This window comes from Carettochelys insculpta, chromosome 29 (genome assembly GCF_033958435.1).
Source record: "Carettochelys insculpta isolate YL-2023 chromosome 29, ASM3395843v1, whole genome shotgun sequence".
NCBI classification, from domain to species: Eukaryota; Metazoa; Chordata; order Testudines; family Carettochelyidae; genus Carettochelys; species Carettochelys insculpta.
Window position 1 is genome coordinate 5,915,695 of NC_134165.1, and position 21,564 is coordinate 5,937,258.

The 21,564-nt window shown below is 53.5% G+C and overlaps 1 protein-coding gene across 1 annotated transcript; it reads left to right on the forward strand.

The window, feature by feature from the left end:
• Positions 1–7,005: 7,005 nt before the first annotated feature.
• LOC142003440 (resistin-like) lies at positions 7,006–11,501 on the forward strand. The gene is made up of 4 exons (XM_074980399.1): positions 7,006–7,021; positions 8,966–9,100; positions 10,806–10,883; positions 11,235–11,501. The coding sequence occupies exons 1-4, from the start codon at positions 7,006–7,008 to the stop codon at positions 11,366–11,368; spliced, it is 363 nt and encodes a 120-aa protein (XP_074836500.1). The 3' UTR covers positions 11,369–11,501.
• The last annotated feature ends 10,063 nt before the right edge of the window (positions 11,502–21,564 follow it).

The window sequence follows — 21,564 nt, forward strand, 5'->3', positions numbered from 1 at the left end:
TCACCCCCGTATCACGCTATCCATCTCCATTCAATCAAATCACCTGAGCATGGACTGAGGGCAAGGTATCGACTGGGGGGTGTCACCCTCAGCGGGAGCCAGAGCTGTTCTGAGGGCCAGGGGAAGTGGAGCGGTACTCAGAGGTATTTCTTTTGCAGCAAGAATGGCAGTAACTAGACACCCTCTGTCAGCCTGGTGGTGTCTTCCTGATTTGCAGTGTGACCTCTGAATGACCCCCGCCTCATCTTTCATTTCCCTGTCTTTGGGGACAGCGTGATCTAGTGGTTGGGATGCTGTGGATTTAGGGTATCTGCTGGGTGACCTTGTGCCAGTCACTTCCTAGCTCTCTGCCTCAGTTTCCCCTCCAGCCTTTTATCTCTTTAGAATGTGAACTCTCTGGGGCAGGGTCCGTCTGTCCGCACCAGGCTAGTGCAGGGCATTGCAGCAGCAGAGCTGAGGCTAGCTGCTACCTTGGCTTTGGCTATGACTCATGTAGTGAGGCCTGGTGAGCTAGGCAACGTGGAGTTGGGAGGATGGAGCTCAGGTCCATGGCTAGTGGCTCTGGCTCCCATCCTCAGCATCAGACTGACCCCAGATTGGGATTAGGAAGAAAGGTCCTTCCCGGTCAGATTGACGGGGAAGTGGGAGGTCCCTGTGAACGTACCCTGGGTCCCTGACAGAATTGTATCCTTATATCCAGCCAGCTCATCTCCTGTGCTGCTGTTGTTCCTGAGCTGCCTTAGCCCATTAGGGCCTATTTGCTTCTTCTCCAGATGTAGATGTGCAGGTAAAGGAGCCCCTGGTGGTATGGTTGATGTTAGGTCCTGTGATGATGTCCCTGATGAGACCGAGGCACAAATGGTGGTGGAGCTTTGTGACTTTGTCTTCACCCACAACTATTTCAGATTTGGGGACAAATTATACCTTCAAATCAGTGGCAATGCTATGGGCACCTGCGTGGCCCCACAGTCTGCCAACGCTTTTATGGCTGACCTGGAACAACGCTTTCTCACTTCTCGTCCCCTAGTGCCCCTCCTCTACCTGCCTATATTGATGACATCTTCATAAATTAAGGAGATTGTCCATAAATTAAGGAAATATGGATTGGATCCTTGGACTATAAGATGGATAGATAGCTGTCTTGATGGTCGGGCCCAACGGGTAGTGGTCAATGGCTCAATATCTGGATGGTGGTCTGTTTCAAGCGGAGTGCCGTAGGGTTCGGTTCTGGGGCCGGTGTTATTCAACATCTTTATTACTGACCTGGATGAGGGACAGGATTGCACCCTCAGCAAGTTTGCGGATGACACAAAACTAGTGGGAGAGGTAGATATGTTGGAGGGTAGAGAGAGAATCCAGAGCGACCTGGATAAATTGGAGGACTGGGCCAAAAGAAATCTGATGCGGTTCAATAAGGAGAAGTGTAGAGTCCTGAACCTGGGGCGGAAGAATCCCAAGCATTGTTACAGGCTGGGGACCGACTGGCTCAGCAGCAATATGATGGAAAGGGACCTAGGGGTAATGGTGGATGAAAGGCTGGAAATGATTCAACAGTGTGCCCTTGTAGCCAAGAAGGCTAACAGCATATTAGCGTGCATTAGGAGGAGCATTTCGAGCAGCTCTAGAGAAGTAGTTATTCCTCTTTCTTCGGCACTGGTGAGGCCACATCTGGAATATCGTGTCCAGTTTTGGGCCCCCCAGTATAAAAAGGATGTGGAGTTGCTGGAACAGGTTCAGCGAAGGGCAACAAAAATGATTAAGGGGCTGGAGCACAAGACCTATGAGGATAGGCTGAGGGATTTGGGCTTGTTTAGTTTACAGAAGAGAAGACTTAGAGGTGATTTAATAGCCACCTTCAACTTCCTGAAGGGGAGCTCTAAAAAGGAGGGTGAGAAACTGTTCTCAGTGGTGTCAGAAGGCAGAACAAGGAGTAATGGTCTGAAGTTGAAGAGGGAGAGGTGAAGGTTAGATATTAGGGAAAACTACTTCACCAGGCGCGTGGTGAAGCATTGGAATGCGTTGCCTGGAGAGGTGGTGGATTCTCCATCCCTCAAGGTTTTTAAGTTGCGGCTGGACAAGGTCCTGGCTGGGATGACTTAGTGGGGGTTGATGCTGCTTGAAGCAGGGGGCTGGACTAGATGACCTCCTGAGGTCCCTTCCAGCCCTGTTATTCTCTGATTCTGTGACCCATGGGAAGGAGGCTCTTTCGTGAACAGGGATTGCTGGAAAGAGATGGGATCCACCTAACAAAGAGAGGAAAGAACATCTTTGTGAGCAAGCTTGCAAATCTAGTGAGGAGAGCTTTAAACTAGTTGTGATGGGGTTCAGGGGTTCCCCAGGCTCTGCATCCCGTCCGCAGGCAGGAATGACTCTCACTCAGCAGGAGAACAGCAGCTTTATTAGTGACAGGGCACGGCATCTTACAGAGGAGTCAGTACAGCAATTATAAACAGCCAGTCCAATCCACAATGGGGAGAGGAGGCCCCAAGGGGCCTCTGGAGCCGGGGCCTTGCCCCTCCTTTGTCTCTCTCTCTCCCAGCCCAGACTCACTGCTTTCCAACTCCCAGCTCCAATTCAAACCCCTCAGGCTCCACCTCCCCCTTTGTCTGCAGCTCAGAGGTGTCTCCTGGTCCTCAGGTTACCCTCAGCAGGAGCCCCCCACCCTCTGTGAGCCACTCATGTATCCCCCACTCTATCACATCTCGCCTCCCTTCCAGACCAAACTGAGTGGGGTCACTCAGCCAGTGCCCTGGGGAAGTTCAGGGCCCTTCCCGCATGATTGGGCATCTTTTATACCCTGGTGCTCCCCTTGATGTGCACCACCTCCATTTCATAATCCTGCAGGGGGAGGCACCACGTCCGAAGCTTGGTACTGGTCCCTTTCATGTGATGTAGCCAAGCAAGTCCCTTTAGTTCCCTCAGGTTGGTTGATCTCCCTGCTTCAGCCCCCGGTCCATCAGCCACATTGTCAAGTCGGGCAGGCAGAGCCCGTACAGCTTCTGTAGCACCAGCAGATCAAACAGTTCTTCTCCGGTCTGGACCCTGCCCCATCTGCCCACCAGTCCATACAGCTGCTCCAGAAAATGTTTGGAATTCAGTTACAGTCCAATAAATGAAGGTACAAATGCTTTCCACCCTTAGCATTTAGCCATACCACCCAAATAGTTGTGTGCCTCAGTTTCTCCTTCCATACCACACAACCTGTGAGCTACACACATACACACACTTATGTCCCACTATATCGCATGAGGTTCATCGGGGGATGGTGACACAAGCTCTGAGGTAAGTGGGGAAGGAGTAAGGAACAATTAAGTAGGTTTCCTGGGTGAAGAGAAGAAAGTGGGCCAAAGAGTCACTTCTGTAAGGTGCTTGTATACAAATGCAGGAAGCTTGGGGAACAAAGGGAGAATTAGAGGCCCTGGCACAGTCAAAAGAGTATGAGGTGGTTGGAATAACGGAGATTTGGTGGGACAATTTGCATAACTGGAGCACGGTCATGGAAGGTTATAAACTGTTTAGGAAGGACAGACAGAGGTGCGCTGTATGTGAGGGAGCAGTATGATTGCTCAGAGTTCCAGTATAAGCAGGGAGAAAATCCAGTTGAGTGTCTTTGGGTTGAGCTTAGAAACAGAAACAACAGAGGTGATGTTGTAGTTGGTGTCTGCTACAGACTGCCAGATCAGGAAGATCAGGTAGATGAGGATTTCTTCAGACACCTAAGTGAAGCTTCCAAATCACAAGCCCTGGTTTTCATGTGAGACTTTAGTCATCCGGATATTTGTTGGGAGATCAATACAGCAGCACAATCCAGGAAGTTTTTGGAGAATGTTGGGGATAACTTCTTGGTACAAGTGTTGAAGAAACCAACCAAGGGCCGTGCACAGCTTGACCTGCTGCTCACAAACAGGGAAGAACTAGTAGAAGAAATAGATGTGGCTGGAAACCTGGGCTGCAGTGGCCATGAGATAGATTTCAGGATTCTGACAAAAGGAAGAAGGGTGAGCAGTAACATACAGACCCTTGATTTCAAAGGAGCAGACTTCGACTCCCTGAGACAATGGATGAGCAGGATCCCTTAGGAAATGAAGATGAAGGGGAAAAGAGTTCAAGAGAACTGGCAGTATTTTAAAGAAGCCTAACTGAAGCCAGAGAAATAAACCATCTCGCTGCATAGTAAGCAATGCAAACATGGTAGGCAACCAGCTTGGTTTAACAGGGAAATCCTTAGTCAGCTTAAACTCAAAAAGGATGCGTACAAGAAATGGAAACACGGACAGTTAACTAAAGAGGAGTATAAACATATGGCTGGAGAATGCCGGGGAGTAATCAGGAAAGCGAAAGCACAGTTAGAACTGCATCTGGCAAGGGATGTGAAGGGTAACAAGAAGGGTTTCTACAGGCATGTTAACAATAAACGGGTTACCAATGAAGGTGTGGGGCCATTACTGGCTGAGAGAGGTTACCTAGTGACGGATGATATAAGAAAAACCGAAGTACTCAATGCTGTTTTTGCCTCACTCTTTATGGACAAAGACAGGTCTCACACTATGGTGCTAGACAATGCAGTATGGAAAGGTGGAGGCAGCCATCTGTGGGGAAGGAATGAGTTAAGAGCTATCTAGAAAAACAAGATGTGCACAAGTCCATGGGTCTGGATTTAATGCACCCAAGGGTACCAAGGGAATGGGCAGACATCATTACCGAGCCTTTGACCATTATCTTTGAAGACTCTTGGAGATCAGGAGAGATCCCAGATAACTGGAAAAAGGCAAACAAAGTGCCCATCTTTAAAAAAGGAAAGAAGGACAATCCAGGGAACTATAGACCGGTCAGCCTTACCTCAATCCCTGGGAAAATAATGGAGGGAATCCTCAAGGAATCCATTGTGGAGCACTTGGAAGAGGGGAAAGTGATCAAAGTAAACAAAACGGATTCACCAAGGGCAAGTACTGCCTGACCAATCTCATCAGCTTCTTATGACAAGGTAACAGACTCTGTGGACATGGGAAAGTCAGTGAATGTGGTATACTTGACTTCAGCAAAGCTTTTGATATGGTCTCCTACAACATTCTTGCCCATAAGTTAAAGAATGATGGATTGGATCTATGGACTATAAGATGGATAGAAAGCTGTCTTGATGGTCGAGCCCAATGGGTAGTGGTCAATGGCTCGATATCTGGATGGCGGTCAGTTTTAAGCAGAGTGCATCAAGGCTCGGTTCTGGGGCTGGTGTTGTTCAACATCTTTATTACTGACCTGGATGAGGGACAGGGATTGCACCCTCAGCAAGTTTGTGGATGACACAAAACTAGTGGGAGAGGTAGATATGTTGGAGGGTAGAGGGAGGATCCAGAGTGACCTGGATAAATTGGAGGACTGGGCCAAAAGAAATTTAATGCAGCTCAACAAGGAGAAGTGAAGAGTCCCGCACTTGGGACAGAAGAATCCCAAGCATTGTTGTAGCCTAGGGACTGACTGGCTAAGCAGCAGTACAGCGGAAAGGTATCTAGGGATTACGGTGGATGAAAGGCTGGAAATGAGTCAACAGTGTGCCCTTGTAGCCAAGAAGGCTAACGGCATATTAGCATGCATTAGGAGGAGCATTTTGAGCAGATCCAGAGAAGTGGTTGTTCCCCTATATTTGGCGCTGGTGAGGCCACATATGGAATATTGTGTCCAGTTTTGGGCCCCCCAGTATAAAAAGGATGTGGATGTGCTGGAGCAGGTTTAGAGGAGGGCAACAATATGATTAAGGGGCTGGAGCACATGACCTGTGAGGAGAGGCTGAGGGATTTGGGCTTGTTTAGTTTGCAGAAGAGAAGAGTGAGGGGTGATTTAATATCAGCCTTCAACTTCCTGAAGGGGAGCTCTAAGGAGGATGATGAGAAACTGTTCTCAGTGGTGTTGGATGGCAGAACAAGGAGCCATGGTCTGAAGTTAAAGAGGGAGAGGTGTAGGTTGGATACTAGGAAAATCTGCTTCACCAGGAGGGTGGTGAAGCACTGGAATGCATTGCCTAGAGAGATGGTGGATTTTCCATCCCTAGTGGTTTTTAAGTCCTGCTGGGATGACTTAGTGGGGGTTGATCCTGCTTGAAGAGGAGGGCTGGACTAGATGACCTCCTGAGGTCCATTCCAGCCCTATGATTCTGTGAGTCAATGATTATATGCCTGCTATATTGACTCCTCTGTAAGATGCTGTGCCCTGTTAGCCAAAAAAGTCGCTGTTCTCCTGCTGAGTGAGAGTCACTCCTCCCTGCGGATGGGGTGCAGAGCTTGGGGACCCTGGAACCCCATTACACAGGGCCATGCTGGGCTGCCAGTCCTGCCAGTGCGTTTCAACCAATCTCCGCTGCTTCCCTCTGCCTCGTAGCCACAGGTATAATGTCCAGTGCAGGGACCCACAGAGCTAATGGGCAAAGGCAAGTCTGGAGCCGCAGCAGCATAGGAGATGAGCTGGGCTGGCCACACGGCTGCAATTCTGTTGTGAACCCAGGGTACAAGAACGGGACCCTCCCATCTCCTGTGCTACCATGGCTGCTCTGCTGGTTTTACTGTGCTTGTGCCAGCAAATTCATTTCTCCTCCAGCTTCAGCACAGAACTCCCCTTTACCTCCTTTATCTCCTAGCCGCAGGCGCCCGGTGCAAACCCAGGCTGTCCTGCCTTCCAGCAGTCCTCTTACAAAACCAGGAAATTCCCACATAGGGGGAGCACAGCTCTGTTTAGTCCATTGGAGACAAAGTCTGTGTGGGTCTAATGCCACCAGGTAATGGACTTCGGCCAGAGGAGTGTTTGTCCCTGGCCATGAACAGCTGGGAGGGGGTTGGACAAACAGAGAAGTTGCAAAAAGACATTCTTTGTTAGGAACAGCCCTGGAGTCGCCCCACACTTCCTGGACAAGGGAGGCAACTGTCAAGCAGCCAATGGGAGTGAAGATTTCACCACCTCAGCTCCAGGTGGCTCCTATTTAACAGATGGGTTGTGAACGGGGAAGCAGTGACCTGTATGATTGCGCCAGTCGGTGAGTTTGTGCCAGTGGTCGGGCAGGAGGCTCCAGAGCCTGGGGCAGGTTGGGGACACAGCTCCCGCATGAGCCCGGCTCCCAGGGCCTGGGCTGTAAGCAGGGTGCCTGTGGTGTAACTTCCAACGGCATCATCTGGTTCCAAGCCTGGTGGGGAGGCTCTGAATCCAGGGCAAAGCGACTTCCTCTCCATATAGCAAGGGATCAGCTGGAGGTAAAGTTCTGAAGAGCAGCTAAGGGACTTAGGAGCCAGTGCTCCACTCTCAAAAGTGACTTAGGTGCCTATGTGCGTCTTGAGGCACCTAAATGCTTTTGGCCATCAGACTGTGAGAAACCACGGCTCATTGAAAATCAGTGGGAGCAGGGGAGCCCGGAGCCTCTGTGTGCCCCTGGGCAAGGTGTCGGTGGGGCAGAGGGAGCTGGCTCTGCACTGCTGGAAGGTGCGGGGCCTTGGGTAGAAGGGGCATGGCCAGGGTAGCCAGCCCTCCTGGCTGTCCAAAGCAGGGCCCCCGCCCGCCAGCACTCAGAGCTGTAAGGAGCGTGCACAACGCTCCGGCAGTGATTAAAGGGCCTGGAGCTCTGGCCACAGTCACAGCAGCAGTGGTGGTGGCTGGAGGCCCCAGACCCCTATGAATATGGACCCCTGGGAACTGCGCCCTGAGGCCCCTACACCTGTCAGCACCTGACCTGGAGTCAGACTCCTGGATCACTTGACAGTGTGACCTGTCAAATGAATCAATGCAGAGGGGGTTTGAAACCCACTGGGGACTGGGCTAAGCCCAGTTTGCACCAGTTTAACATATGGATTCCTAAAAGCTGTTTTTCTGTAAGTGCTTTTATACCCTGAGAGCTGCATCCCCCCAGCGGGCGGGGGTCAGTGAGCTCAGCCTTCCTGGTTAACTCAGTGGAAGGCGACGTGGACGGCAGGTTAGCTGGAATCGATCCCTTACCCAAGGGAGGCTCCTGGGTGAAGTGTCGGCCGTGCAATGGACACGGCTTTACCCCGCTGGTTGCCAGGCGCTGGGAGCGAAAGAGCCGCAGGGCGGAGCAGAGCGACGCGACTATTTGTGGGGCTTTCATTTTGTTTTGGGGAGGGGCCGGGGGGTCAGCTTGCTAGGGGTGTAAACCTTTACTGGGAACCCCTCCTGGGTGTGCGTGTGAACATGCAGCCCCCAGGCACTCGGTCCCCACTGGCATTGTGGAGGCAGAGCTGCTCTGCTGTCCCCTAGGATGGAGGTGCCATTCCAGCCCTCCCCAAAGCGCCCCCTTACCAACCTGCCTGCCTCCCCACCCCCCACCCACGGGTCCCCACACCCAACCCTTCCTCCCTCTTCCCTGCCATTACATTCCCCCACCCCCGTGTCCCTTCCAGCCCCGGCCTTCTCCTCCCCACGTCCCCTGAACCCTCGGGCCCACCTGTCCCCCTCCCCTGAGCCTCACCCTCTTCCCTGGCACTGGGGCTTTCCCTCATGGCTGGGCCCCACTCCATGGGCAGTGGGTGAAGGCCCAGGTGGGGAAGGCAGGTCACAGCCCTGCCCCTCCCACTTGAGGCCCCGCCCCTTCCAAGACTTCCCCCTCCCCCCACCCTATGGAGCCCAGCCCAGCCCCTCCCCAGGTTACTGCCCCCATCCCCTGACCATCCTCTGACCCCTCCCTTAGTGTCCCCTGCCCCAGAGGGCAGCATGGCCCCGCCCTTCCCTGCTGGGAAAAGCTCCAGGTAGCCTGAGAGCTGCACTGCCAGGACATGGCCCCAGCCCTCCCTGGGCGGCCAGAGAGCGTAGGCAGTTTTGAGAAGGCAATTTCCACCCCTGCACCCACTCCTCACCTGTGCTACTCACTGCCCTGGCCCCAATCCACTGCCGTGTGTGCATCTCGGCTCCAGCTGCCAGTTCCAGAGGGCTCCCTCCTGGGCTCTCATGCGTTGGCCGGGTCTCTGCCCTGCAGGTGGCTCAGCATCCCACATGATGAAGGCTGCCGTGTTCCTGCTGTTCGCCCTCCTGGTGCCAGCGTATCACACTGGGGATCAGTGCATTGACAATTCGATTGATGCGAAGGTGCAGGCAGCCATTAGCAACATAGGTACCGTCTGTGGGACCTTGGGTGGCTGCCCCAGGGACGGGGCTCACAGCTGGGGGGCAGGGGCAGGATTTCACTGTGGAAGGCAAAGCTCTGACCTGAGCCCCGCGATGGGGCAAGGATGCTGCTTTCACAGCTCCTCATGCTGGGAGCTGCCCAAGCTGCAGTTTTCTTTCCAAACTGTCTGTGTCGTAACTGTCACTGCGTCCCCCACCCCCAATACAGGGTGTAAGGAGTTGGCTTGGGAGCAAACCACAGCTTGGGCAGATCCATCTTCTGCATTTTGGACAAGGACTCCTGGGGTGGAATAGTCCAACCAGGGGAATTTCCTGAAAAGTCACATGGGGGGTGAAACCAGCCACGTACAAGAGCAGCATGATCTGTACCCCAGGCTGTGACACTACCGAGCCCTAGGACAACGTTGCTTAAGCTTTTTTGAGACCAAAGAACCCAAACAGTAATATTTTTTGTGCAGAACACTGATGAAAATTTAAAAAAGAAAAATAAAACCCAGCAACACGTACAGCAAAACTAAACTGAAGTAATTTAATCCGGTGCCAGAGCAATGAAGAAGTAACATTGTATCTGGTTTAGCATGAAATCTGGAACAGCTCAAAATATATACCTGTGCTGCAGGGAGTTGCTACATGGCCATGGCATACCTGTGAGTGGTTCATGGCACCCCTGTGTTCTGTGGAAGGCAGTCTAAGAAATGCTGATCTAGGACTGGGGCTTTGACTTGAACAGCAGATTCTCGGGTCCCAGGTTCAATCCCCTGCCTACCAACCCGCCTGCATCAGCTGCCCCTTGCAGCTAGCTCCACTCTGTATATAAATGGGGTAAGAGGGGCAGCAAGACCCCTTGAGATTTTCTGCTGTTCTTCAGCCTGGCTTTGGGCCTAAGCCCACACAAACCTGATGTTTGTTTAGTCCTACTCTAGTAGCTGTGCCCTGGACCCCATCATGCCAGGAGCCGCACTGGATGGGCTGAGCCCCCCCCGAAAGAGACAGACTGTTATCCCCATTACACAGAGGGGAAGCGAAGCCCAGGGGGAATAAGTGACTCACAAAATGTCACACTGGGAGTTAGTGGCAGAGGCAGGAATTAAACTGACACCTCCTGTGAACCTGCCTGTAACTTAGCCACAGACCTGCTGGATTGTTCAGTGACCCCATGGGAGCCTCTGGTCCATGAATTGCCATCTCTGCAGCTTGTGTCACCGTTCAGTGGGGGGTTCTGTCCATCTCTCTCAGGTGGCGGCTGGTGCATTGAATGGGACTGTGGGGGCAGGGGGGCAAGAGCCACTGAGCCTAACTGGAAACTCTGTATAGAATGGAAATCTCTTCAAGCTGGAGGCTGGGGGTGCAGCAGGACCCCAGTTCCAGCCCCAAGGGGTGTACTGGCCAGGGGAAGCAGCCAGGAGCTATTTCTGCTGCCTCCATCCCTGCCCTTTGCTCACAGCCTGTGGGGAGGGTTGGTGCTGCCAGGCAACAGGCAACAAACCCAAGACTGCAGATTTCAAGCCAGGGGTCTCTATAGCCCCTGCTCCAGCCATATATAGCCCAGCCACCACTCAGGGGAGCTGAGCTAGGATGGGTTACACCTGGCCAGAAACAGCTGGGGCAGGGGCATCTTCCCTGCACCTAGGGGGTGGGGGTAGGGAGGAGGCAGCCTTTCCACTCCCACGGCCCTGCCTCTTGCCTTGCAGTGATCACTAACCTGGCCAAGGCCAAGCTGCTCTGCCAGGATGTTTCAGCAAGTGGGGATCTTGTCTCCTGCCCAGCAGGTAAGAGCGCTCTCCTGAGTGCCCACAGGCCCAGGGAGGGAGGGACCCCTGGGGCACAGAGCCCACCCCGTCTCCTATCCTTCCTGGGCCCGGGCCGCTTTTTATATAGGCTGCCCAGTGCTGGCACAATGGCGTGTGCACCACTCCCAAGTCCCTGGGGCACTGGCCGCTGCAGAGCTGGGACAAGGTCTGTGGGGCCTCCCTTGTCTGGTCACTGGCTCATCTGCATGAGACACAGGGACAAGTCCCAGAGCTGGGGAGGAGCAGAGATCAGGGCACTTTGCAGCCCCCCTGGCTCCCAGCCTGCCACCAGCTCTCCCCTAACCCTGCCCCTCCACCATCTCTCCACAGGGTACAAGCCCACGGGCTGTGCCTGTGGCATGGGCTGCGGCTCCTGGGACATCCGCTCCGACTCCATCTGCCACTGCCAGTGCGGTGGCATGGACTGGACAGCCGCGCGCTGCTGCAGGGTAGGGCTGGAGTGACTCGTGACATAGCCTGGGTACCAGAGAGCCCTGCCTGGCCTGCTGCCCCTGCTGCCTCATCGCTCTGAGCCCTGACACAGCCCCATGCTGTGCCCCTCACACCCTGCAATCAATAAACTCAGATCTGGTCTGATGAGACTTCTCTGGATCTGTTCTTCCCCTTCCTGCCAGCACTCTGGTACCTGGGGCACAGCTCCATCGGCCTTCTGTTTCACTCATGGAGACCTCTGTCCCAGGTCAGGTGGGGCTGCCCCTGCTGGCATCCTAACAGGGAACCCCCAGTGCTGTGAGCTTCCCTGGCTCTCAGCAGGCTGCAGCACCAATGTCTCACCTGGCACATTTTCGGGTACTGCCTCTATTACCCCTTCACAGAAATAACAAGAAGTCCTGTGGCACATTATAGACTAACACATAGTTTGGAGAGAAAGGACTTATTCATGATGACAACTGCACCCCTTTGTCAGCTGGTATTTTGGAGCGTATTTTGGAGCATAAGCTGTCATGGGCAAAGACCCGCATCATCAGATGCATGAGATGGGGAAGGGGTTCAGAGGAGGGTTTAAAGTGGAAGTCTCAGTCAAGGGGCAGGCCAGAGTTGACATGATCTGCTCAGTCACAGAGGATGTGGCCCATTATCAGTAGCTAATGTGGAGGTGTGAACATCAAGAGCGGAGAAACTGCTTTTGTAGTGGGCCAAACACTCCCAGTCTCTGTTCAGTCCTTGGTTGATGGAGTCAAATTTGCAAATGAATTGCAGCTCAAAGATTTCTCTCTCCATTTTATTTTTGAAATTTTTTGTTGTAGGGCTGCTACTTTTAAATCTGCTACTGAGTGTCCCAGGAGACTGAAGTGCTCTCCTACAGGTTTCTGTATGTCACTGTTCCTGATGTCTGATTTATGTCCATTTATTCTTTTACATAGCGACTGTCCAGTTTGGCTAATGTAAATTGCAGTGGGGCATTGCTGGCACATGACAGCATATATTATATTAGTAGATGTGCCGGTGAAAGAGCCCTGATGGTGCGGGTGATGTTAGGTCCTGTGACGATATCGCTGGTGTATATGTGAGCAGAGTTGGCAGTGAGGTTTGTTGGAGGGGCTGGTTCCAGGTTTAGAATTACTGTGATGTGGTCTAAAGTTGCTGGTGAGGATTTGTTTCAGGTTGGCAGACTGTCTGTAGGCGAGGATGGGTCTGCCTCCCAAGGTCTGTGAGAGTGAAGGCTCATTACCCAGGATGGGTTGTAGATCACGGATGATGCGCTGGAGAGGCTTTGGCTGGGGGCCATATGTGATGGCCAGTGATGTTCTCTTGTTTTCCGTGTTGGGTCTGTCTTGTAGAGGTGGCTTCTGGGTACAAGTCTGGCTCTGTCAATCTGTTTCTTCACTTACTTAGGTGGGTATTGTAGTTTCAGTAAAGAAATGGAGCTCCCGAGTCCCTCACGGTGGTCCCCCAGGCCCAGCTCTGATCCCCAAAATGGTCAGTAGATAAAAGACCTCATCTCCCACAACTCCCCTAGGCCGTGGGCCGGCTGGGTCCCTGGCTGGGGCCGTGTGACCAGGGGAGCGTGGAGCTCACAGGTTCCAACAGAGCCACGAGAGCCCAGCGGTCACTGGGATCTGTGTGAATTTGGGCAGTGGGGATCCTGCAGCAGCCGGGGGGAGGGGCGATTGGGGGGCCTTCCTCATTAGCTGGTGAAACTGAATAAAGTCCTGAATGAGATTGGCCTGGCCCTTTATATCCTTCCAGCTCTGCCGTCACCCGCCTCAGCCTCCCCGGGGCCCCAGACCACCAGCGGGGGCCTGGGTTGCCAGGCCAGCCCCTCCCCTGACAAAGCCCTGGGATCCAGGCCACGGCTTGGGGGCCTGGGGGAGAACAGGGAAAGTTGGTGGCAAGGGGAAGGAGGAGCCCAGCAGAGACGGCAGCTGGGCTCACTTCCAAAGGCCCTTTGCAGCCTGGGGATGGTACAGGCCATTCATCCCCTCACACAGATTTCACAGCGGGCCAATCCCTGCAGCTCTCTCAACTGGCTGCTCCCCCACTGCCCCAGCCCACACTGCGGGTGAGCCCAGCCCCACAGGCAGAGACGTGTCAGGGGAGGGCATGGAGGGTCAAGTACTGCCCAGAATCCCCCAGCCGGGCTGGGGTGGCAAAGGGGCTTAGTCCTTCTGGCCCTGCTGAGGGTCCCCCTGGCACGCCAGCAGCTCTCTGTGGGGGCCAGGCAGGGGGCCTGGCCTCCACTGTCAGGGACAGGGGTCTGGCCCCACTGACTCCCATAGACCTACAGACGATTGACACCTGCTGAGAATCTGTTCCCATTGACTCCCATGGCAACACAGCTGATTGACAGGTACTGGGAATCTGGCCCCTCTGAATCCCACAGTGCTACAGCTGACTTACGCCAGCTAAGGATCTGGTCCCACCGATTTTTATGGCATTACAGCTGGTTCACACCCACTGGGATTCTAGCCCCACTGGCTCCCGTGGCGCTACAGCTGATTTACTCTGTCTTGAGACCTGGCCCCACTGACTCCCATAGCAGTACAGCTGATTTACACCAGCCAGGGATCTGTTGTCACTGACTCCCAAAACGCTACAACTGACTTACAACAGCTGGTGAGTTAGCCCTGTGTTTCTGCTCCAGACCCTGCAATAAGGGTGTGATTCACCAGGCTGGTCCCCTGATCCAACTCCCATGGCTGGGCAGTGGGGTGGGACCCACAAGCCCCAGAGCCTGTGGGCAGCTCTGGCTTCAGGGTCACTAGCTGAACTCAGTGGGGGCTGGCAGCACAGATAGGGCTGCATGGACGAGTTGGGAGGGTGGGGGCCTGGTTGGTGGTGAAGGTATCGCTGTGGGATTTCACCTCTGCCAGAAGTGTGCCTGAGCTCCGGGACCGTATGTTGGAGCCACACACATGGTGTTTCACAGGGTTCGACTCTGCCCTCACTCAGCTTTCCTGCCAGACGTGGTCTCCAGCTCTTACACTGGCCAGAGCAGTTCCCTTCCTGTTTGGGACAGAAAATTTTACAGCTCCCGGCAGAGCAGAGACCGGGCTCTGCCCATGTGAGCCGGGCACCTGCCTCTGCATCCAGTGGGACAGGGCCTCCCAGCTCTTCGTGCCTGTGGCTGATGGATGGACGGGCTCCCAGTCTCCTTGCAGCGCATCTCTTCCTGGATCACGTCCTGTGTGGGAACGTGCTGCGACCTGGCTACGGTCGCCCACTGGCACATCCTGTGTGAGTTCAGGCCTCCTCCACGGCCCTCCTGCTCACGTGCCTCTGCAGGCAATCTGTCGAGCTGCAACGTGGCCATCTGGACGCACTTTCGTGTCGCACTGTGCTGTTGTGCAGCTGTCCAGGCGGGACGCAGCCTTGGGGGCCACTGTCCTGGAGTCCGCCAGGCGTGGACTCTGACCCCCTCCTGGGTTTGGCTTGTGAATCACTGAACTCGAGTAGATCTGAGCAAGCACTCAAAGATGAAAAAACAGCTCGGCACCGTTGTAACTGTTGCTCTGTGAGGTGTGTTGCCCATCTTATTCGATTCCCGCCTCCTGCCCGACTGTGGGAGTAGCTGGCAAGAAGGAACTGAGGGGAGGGAAGGTCGGGAGGGTCATATATAAGGCTCAGCACCAGAGCCACTGCAGGGGGCTCCCCAGCCCACCCAGGAACCAGGTTTGACAGTCGAGCACGCAGTGCACACCGAACTCAAGGAGATCTGAGCCAGCCCTCGGGAACAGGCCAGAGCCTCTCAAGGGCTTCACAGGAACAAGCACAAAATGCTTGCAAGCAGCTCACAGGACTGAGCAGGGCAGGGCGGGGGCATGTGGTGGATTCGTCTTTTTTTCTCTGAGTCTTAACTAACCACAAAGCCCATCGTCCATGTTATCCATCCCCAGCCAGCCAACATATCGCTCTAGCGCCCCTGACACCCCCTGTATCACTCGAGCCATCCCAATTCATGCCCCATATCACTCTCCATACCCCTTCACCCCCGTTACTCTAGCCATCCTCCCACCCCCCGATATTGTTCTTTCTATCCCCTTACATCCCCGTGTCTCTCTATCCATCCCCCACTTCCTCACATTGCTTTATCCAAACCCCATTCACCCCCAAATCTGTTTCAGTCTCCCAAAGCCGCTGTATCGCTCTATCCACACTTATTGATCTCCAGTATAGCTCTATTCCCCATTACCTCCATATTGTTCTATCCACTCCTCCACTGCCATATCACTCTGTACATCCCCTTACACCCTACGTATCACTCCATCCATCCCTGTTCACCCCCGTATCACGCAATCCATCCCCCTATGCTCCTCGTATCACACTACCTATCCCTGTTCAATCAAATCACTGGGCATGGAATGGGGGGCTCGGTACCGACTGGGGGTGTCACCCCAGCAGCACCAGGGCTGCTCCGGGAGCCCTGGGCAGTGGAGTGGCTGTGGCTGAAAGCCGAGGGCTGGTGGAGGGTAGGGAGGCAGAGGTGCCATGTAAGTGACTCTCCCACTGAGACAGGAAGTTACTGTGTGTTCCGCCTCCTGCCGGGTGCCAGGTTTTGGTCCCATCAGTGCCAGGCAGCGGGTGGGGGGTGATTGTTGCTGGGAGACGAAGGGACGAAAAGAGACCGGTGGGTTTTAATCCGGCAGCGCCCAGCCAGGCAGCAGGGCCTCTGCAATGCCAAGCTCCAGCACTGGGCTGGGGCAGCTGGAGGTCCCCACACAGCTGGCTAGCGGGAAGTACACACAGGTGCTGGAGCTAGAGGTGTGGGGGAGGGGAGGTGCTGCAGCAGTTCCCATTCTATCCCCCTTGGTTCCCTGGCTCTCAGCAGACTGCACATTGTCCTTCCAGCATCGCTGGCCAGAGGTGAGAGATGGGCCAGGTTTGGTGCAGCTGAGCACTAGAATAGGATCCATCCATCAGCCCTGCAGGCTGGCTGGCTGCAGCCTGGTGCCCAGAGACAGGAGACAGGGGGCAGGGAAGGGGTTGTCCCCTTTGGGCTGCTGGGGCAAGTCACTTTCCCTCTCGGAGCTGAGGCTGAAGCCCTGGGGTCCAGTACTCCCTAATGAAACAGGATTCTTAGTGATGAGCTGTTGAGAGCCCTAACAGGTGCCAAGGGCTCTGGAAGGACTTGTTGCTGTCTCTAATCAGTCCCACAGACGTGCTGGCTGGAGGATGGCTCCTTGGTAATGCCGGGCTCTTCAGTCAAGCAGATAAAGGTTTAACATGATTCAAGGGCTGGGAGCTGAAGCCTGACAAATCCAGCTGGGGAGTCAGGTGCATATCTGTGGAAGGGACAGGAATTAACTGATGGTGACTCCCCAGGGAGCTGGGGTGGACCCCGGACTGGCTAGTTTCCAGCAGAGCTGCCCCAGTTCAGGTCTCTGTTCCAGTTCTGAGGAAGTGGGTCTTACCCACAAGAGCTCATTACCTAATAAATTCATTTGTTAGTCTGTAAGGTGCTTGGGGCAGCTGGATATGAGTTCAAACAGGAGGGGATCTGGGGCATTCACCAGGGCAGCCTGAGGCAGCAGCACAGGTTGGGTCACCAGGACATGTTCTAGCCTCAGACCCTAGGGGTGTGTCTACACAGAAAACATTTCAAAATAAGGCATCTGACATTCTTGCGAACAGGGGTTGTGTTGTGTAGACGCTTGCAAAGTTATTTCAAAATGGCTGCTATTGCAAAATAGCTTTGTGAATGTCGACACGACCGCTGTTTCAAAGTAATGTCAAAATAGCGGATGCTTCATTTCGAACTTGATTAACTTCATTCCAGGAGAACTAGTGCCTCTTCTGAAACAGATATATTTTGGAATGGGACTGTGTCGACAAGGGATAGGGGCTATTTCAAAAAAGAGTTACTGCTGCATACCCTAGAATTTTGGAATAAGTTTTGATTATTTTGGGGCTTCCCTGCATCGTAGATGCCTTATTCCGGAATTGCTTATTTTGGAATAATAACTCCAGAATGAACTATTCTGGAATAGCTCTGTAGTGTAGACAGACCTTTGGAAGCCACATGGTCATTGCAGGGACTGAATGACTAGTGAGGTCTGCATTTGCCACTCCAGGGGGACTCACTCTGTGGCACAGGTGCTGCCTCTCTATGGGCGCTCCTGGGCTGCAGGTGAGGCTGGACAGCTTCTGGGCGGTGCTCTGCTGGCAGCAGCAGGATTGGGCCCAAAGTGAGAGGAAGGCAATTTTCCTGCATTTTCATTCTCCGTTATCCCCTCATTACTGTGATTTTCTCCCGTAATTGGCTCTGCAGCTCAAGACCAGGAGGAGACAGAATCACCTCCCAGGGCCAGACACTGGTAGTGGTAGTGCAGGTTCCTGGGGAATAGGGGCTGGTAGGTGTGGAATGGAACGAGTGTCCCTCTTGCGGGACCAAGGAGCCCCAGGCCAGACCCCTGCTGCCCCCACGGTGGGCAGCTTGGTGGGTCCGGCTAGACACAGAAGTTGACTTTGTGTAGCTGTTGTGAGACTGGATTTGGTTTAGCACCTATGTCCCCTGCTTTATGCTTGGCTTCCAGGGATCAGTTACCGTCAGTGAGTCCTGGGCTCAGACCCACCTGCTCAGGCAGCACATGGCCTGCAAGTGGACTAATAGAGCCCCTCTAGCTCTGCAAAGTTGGTAACACCCATTGGGGGTGGGAGCTAGTCCCAGGCCTGGGAGGACAGTGGTACATGAGCACACACCCCAATTCATACTAAAAGAGATGCACACCCATGACCACACAGGCAGGCACAGCCCCCACTTCATATTTACTCACTACCATGCACATATATACATAGACACACCTGCTCACACCTACATACACCCACTTGCACGCGCGCGCACACACGCACACACACACACAAATACACTACGCCCGTGGTTCCCAACAGGTCTCTGAAAAAAATCAAAGTTAAATAGAAATGATCATAGAAAACTTTTAAATAAATTGCAAAATTATAATCAATCATTATTTTTCAATTAAATACCTTCAACCACATTACAAATCGCTGTCCAAATCACTGTGGTTTCCTTTTTCATTGAATGAAGCTAGAATTGGCTTTGATGGGGGTCTGCGAACAGTTTGGGAGGGGGTGGGGAATGGAGGTTCACAAGTGGTTTGGAGGGGCTGATTGGGGGTCTGCCCTAGTGGAAAGCTTGGGAACCACTGCACTAGGCTGTTCCACATTAGTCCAACGCTGCTGAGCCGGCGCTGCTTCACCTCTCCAGTCACACCCTGCCCTGTGGTTTGCCAGGCTCCACAAGCCAAGCCAGGCTGGACCTGGTCAGAGCAGGGCTGGAGACCTGCCAGCAGACCATGGTGCTGGGTGCTGTCTACTGGCAATCAGAGCTGTGCCGGGAGGTGTTGTGCTGCAGGGGGAGGCTCAGTAGGGGGCGCTCTCCCTGAGCAATGAATGCTGCCTGAATTCCTGTCCCTGAGGGTGCTGTGCTGCAGGGAATGGGGCTGGGGGCTCAGAAGGGAGGGAGCACCTCATACCCCTCCCACGCTGCCCCCCAGAACACCCCTGTCCTCACTCCCTGCTGGAGCTGGTGCAGTACAATGCCTGGCTCTCCTCGCCCTCATTTGCTCTGCCGAAAGACCCCAGTCCATCCCCACAGCCCAATCTAGGGGTCAGTGACCAGGCACACCCTTCAATCCCAGCTACCAGGTCACTTGGCTGCTGCTGGGAGAGGAGGTATGTGTGTGTGTGTGGGGCCTATTCTCTCCCTTCTGCCCCCATGCCATGGCCCACAAGCTCTGCAGAGGCCTGGGTAGCAAATCACCCTTTCATAAGAGCCTTTATCTGCCAGCTCAGGGCTTGGCCTTTGTTTTCTCAGGAGTAGCTGGCTGCTGAGATGTGATTAGCCCCTCACAGCAGGAACAAAGCCTCCCAGACATGGGGAGGGGGGGCCCATTATCTCCTTCCCCTCGGCCCATTCAATAGCTGACGCAGCAGGGCCACATCAGCCTCCTTGGCCCATAATAGCCAGGGTAATTGAGTCTCTGCCCAGGCTGCGTCACTGCTCTCCAGCCCGCCCCAGGCCAGGCCGACTGCAGCTCTCGCTGGTGGCTCTGCTGGTTGGAGACCCTCCTGCCCAACTGTATGTCAGAGCTCCCCCCCCGCAACCCCCCCGAAGCCTCCCACAGGGCCTGACTGGCTCAGAGTGTCCCTTCTGCTGACTTTGGTCCAGGCCTGAGGCCTGTGTTAGGCTCATGCATTAGGCTTTCTCCTTCCACCACAGGGGGGTTGTCTCGCTTTGTCTCCTGAGAAACAGGATTAGCCTCCAATACCGGGAGCACCCACTGCAGCCAATCACAGCGCACGGCCTCTCTGGTCCCCAAGGAGTGGGGGTCTCATCATCTCCACCAGCGGTTCTCAGACCCCTTTAGGAAATAACTGTCTGTGGACACAGCTGAATTCCGGTCAATCAGTAAATGTGGCTACGGCCCTAATGTGAGCACTCCTTAGATACAGCAGACAACCCTTGAGAGCTACCGACATAAGAGGCTGTCAGAGAGGATTTTAAGTGAGCGGCCCTGGCACAGCAGATCAGAGGTGGTTACAGAATAGACTACAAGGAAGCCTGCGTGTGAAACCCTAACCATTATCAGGCTAAGCAGGGTTTGAATTAAGTCCGTTTTCTCACCCTACTGGACACTGTCGGCAGAATTCGGTTCCTGGTCCATCTAGCCAGGACCAGTCCTTCTTCTCTTGTGAAGGAGGCTTCCAAATGACCTTCCTTCTGGGCGTGGAGTGGGGGAAGAGAGTGAAGTGGTGATGTCCTCGGTCTTCGTTTCATACTTTCTTCCAGGTGCTGTAAAGCTCCTTGCTGTGTCCTGGTGATTGCAGCTCTCACCGAATACCTGCCCTAACCAGCTAGGTTGACATCACGGACCTTATGCTGTAGTCACCTTATGCTGACAGGAAAGAGTCCTCTGCTGGCATAATTAAACCATGCCCAACAAGCAGCAGCAGCTGTATCAGCAGGACACTGTCTCCGACTAACCTAGTGCTGCCCACACCATCTGTCAGTGAAACTTACGTTACACTCACATCTTGTAGAACTGAAGGGACCTCAGGAGGTCATTGAGTCCAGTCCCCTGCTCTCTTGGCAGGACCAAGCACCATCCCTTTTTTAAATTTTAAATCTATTTTGCCCCAGATCCCTAAATGGCCCCCTCAAGGACTGAGGCCAAAACCCTGGGTTTAGCAGGCCAATGCTACACTGGTCTGGGTGTGTTTTTTCACTCCTCTGGCTGATGAAAGTTTTACTCACCAAACTGTGAATGGAGGCAAAGCCTCTGGAGTTTTCCGTAGGCCACTGTGAGAGCAGATTTTCCTTAATGGGCCATCACCACATGGCTGCCTAGTCCTGATGGAAAGCTGGCTTACGGGTGTGGGTTTGCACCACTTGAAGGCTTGTGGTGGGTCAGTGTTTCCCCAGGGCTTGAATTAGGGGAGGAGTTTTAATTTACAGGGGAGGGGTGTCAGAGCCAATGACGGGTGAGACTGTGAGGGTGCAAGTGAGCTGCATGGTCAGTGAAAAGCAGTGCACAGTGCAACGCACACACAAAACATTAGGGTTTAAATGAGCTGTTACCGCTGAAGAGAGAGATGCCGGAGCAGGCATGGATGATTCTCTACTAATCTCCACTAAACGCACGGCAGCAGTCAAAATGCTAATGGGATGTTAAGAACCTTTAGAGAAGGGATGGGTTAGACATAAAATATCACAGAGCCCCTGTATAAATCCATGGTGCACCCACCTCTTAGATACTAGATATTAGAGGAGGTTTTGGAATTAATTGATAAGCTAAATAGTAACAAGTCTCCAGGACCAGACGGCATTCACCCAAGGGTTCTGAAAGAACTCAAATGTGAAATTGCGGAGTTATTAACAGTGGTTTGTAACCTATCCTTTAAATCCACTTTGGTACCAAATGACTGGAAGACGGCCAATATAACACCAATAGTTAAAAAAGGCTCTAGAGGAGATCCTGGCAATTATAGACCGATAAGTTTAACATCAGTACCAGGCAAATTAGTAGAAACACTAGTAAAGAGTAAAATTGCAAGGCACGTAGAAGAGCACGAATTGTTGGGCAAAAGTCAGCATGGTTTCTGCAGAGGGAAGTCGTGTCTGTCTAATCTATTAGAATTCTTTGAAGGGGTTAATAAACATGCGGACAAGGGGCACCCA